The following is a 10,615-nucleotide window of genomic DNA, read 5'->3' as shown; positions in this document are numbered from 1 at the left end:
CCTACCAGTTTCACAACAACTTTAGGGACGTTTTTTCAATATCTCAGAACCAGCCTTCTAAGGATTTTATGTTGACTTTTTTCAATATCTCAGGGTCAGCCTTCTAAGGATTTTATACTGACAACAACATTTGCTAATATAGTTGGTTTTTTCTGATTCTCTAACGGTGTTATACTGCGTCATTTTTTTGAAAAAAAGTTACTCAATATTGATCTACTTTTCATAACTTTTATAGCGTGAAAATGATTTTTTCACTTATAACTAGAGGGGATAAGATTTTCTTAACAAAACGAAAAATATAAAATTGTTATACTAATAAATGGGTCATTATTAGTACAAAAAAATTCAAAGATCATGTGATCAATCACATGGCTGTATTGTTTTTTTATCTATTAAGAGTAATAAATTTTATATTTAAAATTCTATAAATAAAAATCTGTGTTATTTCAAAATTAATTAAAAATCTTTTATCCGCAAGGAAGTTTAGCAACTGCTGTGATCTTCTGCCGAATAACAATAAAAAGTGTACACGAGTTACCGACAGCAAGTAGAAAGAACAATATAGAAGAAGCCAGCACCTACAAAAAAATATGTGTATGTGTAAATAACTCACCTCTAGATGAGACTGGTAATTATGTAAGGGAGAGATAGTAAAGATATTAGTTTTTATCTATTGTTAGAGCTTGTATTAACTATGAATCCAAGTTTGAAAAATTTATAAAAACAGACAAAAACTCTTGTCTGCACCTTATTAGTCTAATGTTTAAATTATTTATTAGCAAAACATGATCATGATAACACAATTATAACAAGTATACAACCTATAGAAATAGTAAAAATAATTTTTTTTAATTAACTAAGGATTACGCATTAAGTTAAAAAACTAAATTAATTTATTGAATTTTTTACTAATTTATCTCTCTCTCTCGCTCTCTCTCTCTCTCTCCCTCTCTCTCTCTCTCTCTCTCTCTCTCTCTCTCTCTCTCTATATATATATATATATATATATATACACATGTATGTATATATATAAACGTATATATATATAAATAAATATATATATAAATATATACATGTATATATATATATATACATATATATATATATATATATATATATATATATATATATATATATGTATATATTTATATATATATATACATACATGTGTATATATATATATAACATAATAAATAACAAAATAAAGTAATTCCTGTACACATGTATGTATATATATAAACATATATATATATATATATATATAAATAAATATATATATATATAAATATATACATGTATATATATATATATATATATATATATATATATATATATATACATATATATATATATATATATATATATATATATATATATATATATATATATATATATATATATATATATACATACATGTGTATATATATATATAACATAATAAATAACAAAATAAAGTAATTCCTTAAAAATGTTATTATTTAAGTAACTATTACTATTCACAATTTTGTTGTAAACTCAAATCTTTGAAAAATTAAAAACACAAAAAAAGTCTCCCCATTAAATATAATGTCAAAACAATTTGAATATGGTTACCTGCCATTCTTTACATTTCGGATGACGACTTAACATGTACAAAGTGTAAGAATTGTAAAATTGAAAGATCTAAATAAAATTAAAAAAATGGAATAAGAAATATGGTTTAAAAAAAGGCATAAATATAGTTTGCTTACATTAAAAAAATTTTTTTAATATCTAGTAGAGAATTTAATTCAACAAGTCTATGTTTAAAGCAAATACTCAAAAAACCAATTATAATTAGTTAACTGTTTTTTTACTGTATTCACCTTCTGAGGCCAAGTGGGCTAAGACCGTCAAGAAAATTTAATTTTTTTTTTCAAACAGCTATTTACCACCCTTTCTAAACCCTTAGAGTGCACAGCATCATTAAATTCGCATATTGAGCAAAATTAACAATTTTTTGTTTTTCTAGTTAATTAAAATGTTGCGGTTCCGAATCCGTTGGTAATGAAAAAATTTTGACACATGATTCATTTATAAATGGCCGAAAAGGGAACCAATAAAAAACCTTTTTTTCCAAAAAAAAGCATATCACTTATTAAAATTTTTTCGTTTTTATTTTGTTTTCAATTTGTTCTTTGGGAGTTGCGTCTGAAAAAAAACAAAAAAACACCATGCATTTTTAATTTAATTATAAGGAAAGATAATTTGGGGCAGTGGCTCACCTTGTGTCTATCTGGGACCGCTAGATATTTATGAAAAATTCCAAAATAAGTTTAAAATGACTGCAAAGGTACTAGCAAAAAAGTTATGAAGCGGTTTTTACATAAAAAATTTTATTTCTTATTTCATGGCCAAAATCCTGTAAAATTGGATTAAAAAAAAAAAAAAATTGCTTTTAAATTTTTTCAAATTTTATTTTTGTTTTCTTTTCTGTAAAAGTTTGCAATTTGCATATATATTATATAATCGACAAAAAGCTTATATTTATAATCATTTTTTTTTCATACTGTTATTACATGCCTTTCTTAACCCTTACTTAAAACACACTTTTTGACAAATATGGATGCTGCATGAAAAACTAAGTTGAGTGTGATACTTGATACAATGTGATACTTGATACATGATAAGGGATGGTGGGGATCAAACTCCTAAATTAATCGCAAAATGCCATGACATTTTGCGATTATTTTAGTATTGCAAGACACTAATATTATGACATATTACGGACAAAAACCATGACAAAACTAACACTTTAAGTGACAACAATGTGTTATTCAACACTAATAATTGTGTTTTCTTTGTATAGTCAGTTTATATAATGATTAAATGTTTTTTCTGTAATATTCTGACAGCCATTATTGAAAATAAATCTTTATAAATGATGAATTTAAAAACTAAAAAACTAACACATAGAATAAAATTTCATTCTAAAATATCTTTCAATAATCAATTAAAAAAATAAATAAATTTAAAACTAAAAATTAAAAAATTATCTACTTCTACTACTCAGTGTAGTTGAGGAGAAATCCGAGCAATTTGCATTTCTTAAAAACAGAAATTTACGTGTTTAAACTTCAATTTTTTGTGTTTTCCGCTTATTTTTGACAGTTACTGTTATTTATTTTTAAAAAGTAGAATTTAACCTTTTTATATATAATTTATTATTTTTTATAAATCTTTTTTCAACCAAAGCATCAAACAAAACAAAACTACCACTAAAATACATAAAACGTATCGGGTCAGCGTCATAAAAATAGTTGGAACAAATGTGTTATGTATTTACACTCAAAAAATGTCTCTCTTATTCGAAAGTAAAAAGCCTTCTTGTTTACAGAATTAAAATATTCAATAAATTGCTAAAAAGATCATATTTCATCTTTGCGTAAACAGTAAACACCTTAAAATTGAAGTTTTTACATTAGTTTTCGCTCAGCAATTTACTTCCATAATCTCTTTGTAGTCGCTTGAATAAATTACCAAAAAGAAACGCTTCAGCTTTTATATAACTTTTGCCCCATGGTATTAAGCTAAAATGTGAAATTTGTAGATAATAAAATCACCAAATACTTGTAAACAAAATAATACAATGAGCTACAAGATTTTTAAAAAAAATTAAATCAGTCGGAACGCACACAAAATAAAATGGCATTTTTTGAAAACAAAAGGGTCTCAACGTAATTTATTTCTTTGGATCTCTCCTTAACTACATTGAGTATACTTGTATATTTCGACTTTATATAGAACATAAATATATAAAGATTCAAAGATACTCACATAGCCAACAATTAAAAATGGGACAATGAAACCCAACCCTTGTAGCATCCATTTTCTGAAACCCTCTAAAAATATAAACTTACTAAAGTAAATAAATGATTGTTCTATAAGTTGAGTAAGAATTAACTTTCAATAGATTTTTCACAAGATTTTCCATTAATAATGTCAGGTTGTTATGGTCAAACTCTCCTTGTTTTTATAATTTTAAATTATTACTCTATACTCATTACAAAACTATCAACAAAAATATCATATCAAAATTGTTTTACCTTCAGTTATAGCCATACTTGTAGCACGCCCTAAAGCTCTTTGACGATACAAAATACCCTGTTGGTAATAGTACTGAAGAATTTGAACAAAGCCTAAAATATAATCAAAAAATTAAGGAAGTTCCCTAATTCTTTTTAATCTGCTTTTATTTACAGTTAAACAATATTATTTTCCTAAAAAGAAATTATTTACAGTTGATTCAATTTATTTTAAAACAATTTATATTAATTGAATACAAAACATACTCAGATAAAGTACAAAGATATAAAACTGTGTTCGAAATAATTGATAAGTAACACTTGCTGGCCTACAATAAACAAAAAAACTTAGTTAAATCAACATAATTACAATAAACATAACAACAGATTACTATAATAACTTAACATTTAAAATTATAATGAAATTCAAATCAATGAAATTCATAGTTATATATTCTTATAAGTTCAAAAACCACTTGAAAAAAATTACAAGTACTTACCAAATTAATAAAAAACCAGAAACAAGTATTGATAAATAATGATGAGTCACATACCATCCCTTAATTCTAACATTAAAAAAATCTTGGTATAAGAACCAACCTTTGAGCCAAATTAAATTTTTCTTTTAACACAATAATATAAAAAAAAACAACACTTTTTCACATAAAAATATATAATTTGTTTGCTTTCAAAAAGAAAATAAAGTAAAATCTTTATATACTTTGAAGAACTCAAAAAAGTAAATAAAAACCTTGATCCATTGGCTCGGAGAATTTGTTCTTGCAAAGTTAATGAACTGTAATACCATACTAATATGGCATTGAATAAGGAATCAAAAAATCTATAAAATATAACACAAAAACATAAAAATAATATAAATTTCAGGAAAAAAATTTATAAAAGCCAATAAAGAAAAAGGAAAAAAAAGTCTATATTTTACCAAGCAAATTTTAGTTTAATTTCAAACTGAAAATTATTTGTTAAACAGACATACTAAAGTATGACATTTTAATATATTATATACAAATTTAAAAAGTCACTTTCCATAAAGTTTATTTCTAAAATCACCCTCTCCATAAATTTTTTTTTTATAATAATTAAATAAAATCTCTTTTATAATAGTTAAGTGGCTTAAAAAAAGAGAGAAACAAGAGTCTTAAACTTTCCATAATGAGTATTTAAAAAACTCTAAGATTAAAGCAAAAATTTTAAAATTTAAAGAGTTTAAAAATTTTTTAGGGTAATGATACAGTTATATATATATATATATATATATATATATATATATATATATATATATATATATATATATATATATACATACATTTATATTTATAATTGAGCAGATTTTTGATCTTCTTATTTTAATTTATAAAATGGGATAGAAATACAAGCTTGCACAGAAAATTGTGCAGATATCCATGAGGAATTAAATTCTATTTGACAAAATTTTAATGTCAACTGCAACACTGTTTTTGAAATTATGGATTAAAAGGATGTGCGGTATGTGTAGTGGAGGTGGTTCTGTCACAGTTTGGGGTTGCTTTGCTGGTCACAAAGTAAGAGATTTTGTCAGAATTAAGGAAAATAACGGTAAGACTAGTTAACACAGTATTTTTCAGCAACATGCATCTTCATCTGGACGAAGAATTATAGACAATCAATTACCTTTTTAGTAGAGTTAATTAGTTAACATTTCAGATTTTCAGATAAAAATTGTGTAAAAATTATTTTTAATAAAAAAATGTGCAAATATACACAGATTAGCCATCTTTGTCACCGGATTGCAACCCTTTTGAATTTTTCTAGGAATGATCTATGCAGAAACGTCTAACAAATGTAACCAACAAATCAAAAACAACTCTAGAAATACTCGCAACAGTATTCAAGTAATTCCTTATTATTTACATTAAAAAATTTTGGTGGAAAGAATTCCAATAGTGTGGGCAGCAGTTTCAAAGCCTAAAGGTTACTTTGAAGGAATCCAAATTCGAGAAAGAAAAAAAAAATCAAACTAATGTTTAACTTTGATACTTATTACTATGTTTCTGTTGCAAAAAAATCTCTTATTTAAAAGCAAAAATTTTTCTTGACACTTGGCTAGGCTTTCTGCAGTCTTATATATAGTGCTCTCCTGGGCCCTTTTGTTTCCTCTCTATATGAGCTTCAATAAAATGAGAGATGTGTGTCTCCAACATGTGCAACCTGCAGAGAAACCAGAGAAAAGGGATGTTGAGAATATTTGTGACAATGATAATGGTGCCAACAAATACTCAAATGTTGGAAGCAGTGGTGTCACAATCTATGGCAAAGATCTGATCAACAATTTCATAATACTCTAGGAGGTTTAAGATTACATCTGCCTGATCAACTCCCTTGGAGCTTTTAACTCCAAGGAGAATACCATTTGTATAATAAATATCTGGTGAAGTAACACTAACAGAAATTCTTTCAAGAGTAACATTAAAATTTAAACTCTCCTCAATTTCTTTGATTTTTTTGCTGTCAAAGAGAAGAACAAGCCGCTTTCCCCTCAAATTTTCCATTATATCTTTTATTATCTGGTCTCCCAATAATTAAAATAACTACATCACTTATGTAAATAAATTTTTATTTAATTACATATATTTATTTTGGCTTTTTTTTCCACTAATTATTCTTACCTAAATCGTTAATGTTCTTTAATCTCTTTCGATCAACAGAGCTTTCGGAGATATGATATTTTCAAGATTCATGCCCGTGTTATTGTATATTGCTGCAATGATTGCGGTTTGAGGTCAGATCCCAACTCTATACTGAGTAGATACTAAAGAAGTACAATTCACTAGATCCTCGAACTAATATTTATCATTATCTAAATAATAAATAATAATGGTATTTCTACTCCAATTGATTTTTTATTTAGTTTACTCAAAACTAAGTAAGTCAACTTTATATTTTAAAATCACCATTTGTTTATCTTGGCTTTTATTGTAGAATTAGAGTTTTAAATTAATTCATTGACAGAATCTTCATCTGTAAAAAATACAGCTTCTGACACAGATGCAGGGGAACCAGCAGAACATGCAGAGAAGGCAGTTCTTTTTTCTTTTATCATTTTGCCACCTCTGTATTTTTTATGCACTTTGTTCTCTGCCACCGATTCTGTCTGTTTTTAACAGATATTTCAAATTCTTTGTCTACTTCTGCTGTAATATACATTTTTTGAATCTCTTGCTGGTCTAAAAAAACAACTGAATATCCTCTGCCTTGGTCTCCTGAGAACAAAGTCAATCTAATTGGATCATCTCCCGATACTTCTTCACAGATATGTTAAAGAGTTTGTTACTCTGCTGTTTGAAATCTTCATGCATCTTGGTAAATCTATCAATGCTAAAATTCTAGTTTAAATTTCTTTAATGGATGAGTTTCCAATACTTAGTATGGAGTTTCAGAATCCTATCCTTTAACAATATAAAAAAACATTATTTCTTAAGTTAACTAATTACCTAGGTATGGTTACTTTTTTTATTTAGGTTAGTATTTAACTTTTTTTTGCTGAGTTGCTTATTTTTCATTTACATAATCAAAAATTACATTATTTTTTATGTGACAGCTGCTCCAGAAATAATGAATTTTCCAAAACCAGCCTTGTTTCACACATCCATTATAAGAGCAGTCACACATCTATGGTTGGGATCTTTACATAATCCACCCTTGCAGTTAAGATTTTTGGATGGAAACTTTTGAGAACAAGCTGCAACAGGCTTTCATAGATTTAAAGTTCAAAGATCTTGGAGATTTGGCAAACTGTATATATCTAAGCACATTTCCAATGTTGGGGAGCTGGTTCATGGGCAACTGATTAATAGGATACTTTAGAAGAAATAGAAGCCTTCTGGGGTTAATCTGTATCTTTCTTTTTTCTCCTTTATAAGTGGCTTTCTTGCAAAGATGACACATTTCAGAAAATACTATAAAAGATTAAATTATATAACATACATTCATTTTTTCATTTCATCATTTCAAATAAGTGTGGCCAAAACTTAGTAAATAAATTTACCTTTTTAATTGACCAAATGCAAATAAAGTTGACAAGTTTTTTTTTAATTATAAGTATAATGCTTATAAACATATCAAGGTTCAAAACAAAATTAGAAAATAACAAGTATATTGTTGAGCCTATCTCTGACATACACATGATTTGCATAATATGAGCACAAATCTTTTAAAAACTCCTGTGTTTATTTGATGCATGAAAATCATTTAATAAAGTTAGTATGCTTTTTTTTGTGCAAAATAATATACATGTATCAGAAGTTTAAGCATGTTTGTGGGTCTTTAAATAACATTTGGCGTAAGCATACCTGACCCTGCTTCAAAAAAAAAAAAAACTTATAAAAATACGTCTTAAACTAAAAATATTATTATTCAAATTTTCTCACAAAGTAATCCTAAATTGACATTTTTTTCTTCAAAAAAATCAATTTTGTTAAGTTTTACAGATACCACTTTTTGACTACTGATTTTTTTTCTTGTTGATTTTTAACCTCAAAGGACTTCAGAGAATGGGAAAAACTTGTCAGGGTCTCCTAGGAAAAAATAAAAATTTGTTTCTGGAACACCCTAATAAATATATATTAATTATATATATATATATATATATATATATATATATATATATATATATATATATATATATATATATATATATATATATATATATATACATATATATATATATATATATATATATATATATATATATATTATATATATATATATATATATATATATATATATACATAGAGAGAGAGAGAGATTTTTTTTTTTTAAACATGAAAAAGAATGAAGATTGTAGAGCAAGATAACGATTGACAGAGGACTTAAAGGATTGCAAATTATATGTGAATCAGGAAAGCAAGATGAAGGAAGCGAATTCCAAAGAGCTGATGTTCGATGAAAAAAACTAGTCGAATAAGCGTTTTTGGAGCACTTAGGAACAGTTACAGAAAAAGGATGACACTTAATAGAATGACAAGTAACACGAGAATGAATTTTAGTACATGGCACAAGAGACGCTACCTTTTTAGAGCAGTGCCCATTATAGTATTTGTAGAAAAAAGACAGAGAAGCAGCATTATGACGATGTGACAATGGTTGGAGGTTGGCTGCAAGAGCAGGTCCAACTATGTTTACAATGCATTTTTGCACCTTGTCTAAAGGAGAAAGGGCATCATTAGAAGAACCACCCCAGATATGGCAACAGTATTCCATAAAAGACTAAATTTGAGATTTATAGAGATAGAGAATAGAATCCGAAGTAAGAAAGTGACAAGTTCGATAAAGAGATGCAACCTTAGCAGATGCTAATTTTGCAACTGATTTGATATATGGTTTCCAAGAAAGATTGGAAGTAAGAGTTAATCCTAGAAGATGAAGAATAGATGACTCATCGAGTACATCACTGTTCACAAATATAGGAAGATCTAACTTATTGCGATAATGATTGGCTGAAAAAAATTGAGTTTTATCTGAATTAAAATTCACCAGCCACTGTGAGCCCCATGCTGTAGCAGAAGTGAGATCCTTTTCAAACTCAAATGCCTCCTCCAAGCAATCAGAGGGTGTTGGTTTCTTATCACGACAAGAGTAAATGGTAGTATCATCAGCAAACAATGCCACCTTAGATGTGAGAATATCTGGAAGATCGTTAATGTAAATTAAAAAGAGTATAGAACCAAGGATAGAACCTTGAGGAACCCTTGAAGAGACAGAATAAGAAGAAGAGTGCTGTCCATCGAGGACAACTTTTATACTACGATTGGAAAGGAAGGATTCAATAATCTTAAAGATGTTGCCGGATACACCATAAGAAGAAAGCTTATGGAGAAGACCAGCATGCCAAACTTTATCAAAAGCTTTTGAAATTGTCAAGAGCGATGACCTTAACCTCTCCACCTTTATCTAATGCACGATAAAACCTATCAGTTATTACTGTTAGCGAATCAGCTGTAGAACGAGAAGATTGAAATCCATATTGACGGTCAGAAAGTAAGTTATTAGATTCAAAATGAGAAATTAGGTGTTCGTTAATTAAAGACTCAAAAACCTTGCTTATGATAGGAAGAAGACTAATGGGACAGTAGTTAGACGAATCAGATGGCTCTCCAGAATTTTTGAAGATAGGGATAACAGATGCCGCTTTCCAGCAGGCTGGAAAACAAGACTCTGAGCTTTGTCTTTAGGTGAGGTGACAAAGTCTGAACCATACAAGAGAGGTGGAATTAAAGATTTGCCCTTATTATTGATATTATTAAAGATTCTCCAGCAGTCACGAGAGCCTAATTTTTGAAATGATATACGAGATTTCAAATATATATATATATATATAATATATATATATATATATATATATATATATATATATATATATATATATATATATAGTATATATATATATATATTGGTTAAATTAAGTGATTTTGTACTGATTTATTATTGCTCTGTTCCTCTATGAACATTGAGCATTCTATTTTGTAGAATACATTTTAAAATTGTTTATATTTATATATCTTATAGTGCTGATTTAG

At 27.0% G+C, this 10,615-nt stretch overlaps 1 protein-coding gene across 2 annotated transcripts in view; it reads right to left on the bottom strand.

Moving 5' to 3' along the window:
* Positions 1 to 344: 344 nt before the first annotated feature.
* The window catches only part of LOC101241799 (ion channel TACAN), a 29,566-nt gene continuing 19,295 nt past the window's right edge, over positions 345 to 10,615 (bottom strand). For both annotated transcript variants that reach the window (XM_065807298.1, XM_065807299.1), the window contains 7 exons: positions 4,795 to 4,884; positions 4,544 to 4,609; positions 4,311 to 4,372; positions 4,065 to 4,157; positions 3,796 to 3,860; positions 1,594 to 1,662; positions 345 to 578 (listed from right to left, as the gene is read on the bottom strand). In XM_065807298.1, the coding sequence (XP_065663370.1) occupies positions 468 to 578; positions 1,594 to 1,662; positions 3,796 to 3,860; positions 4,065 to 4,157; positions 4,311 to 4,372; positions 4,544 to 4,609; positions 4,795 to 4,884 (556 nt within the window). In that variant the 3' untranslated portion in view covers positions 345 to 467. The remainder of the gene's footprint in view (positions 579 to 1,593; positions 1,663 to 3,795; positions 3,861 to 4,064; positions 4,158 to 4,310; positions 4,373 to 4,543; positions 4,610 to 4,794; positions 4,885 to 10,615) is intronic.

The sequence above is a fragment of the Hydra vulgaris genome, chromosome 10 (assembly GCF_038396675.1).
Source record: "Hydra vulgaris chromosome 10, alternate assembly HydraT2T_AEP".
NCBI classification, from domain to species: Eukaryota; Metazoa; Cnidaria; class Hydrozoa; order Anthoathecata; family Hydridae; genus Hydra; species Hydra vulgaris.
Note: the sequence above shows the minus strand (reverse complement) of the source record. Positions and strands in the feature narration are given on the sequence as shown.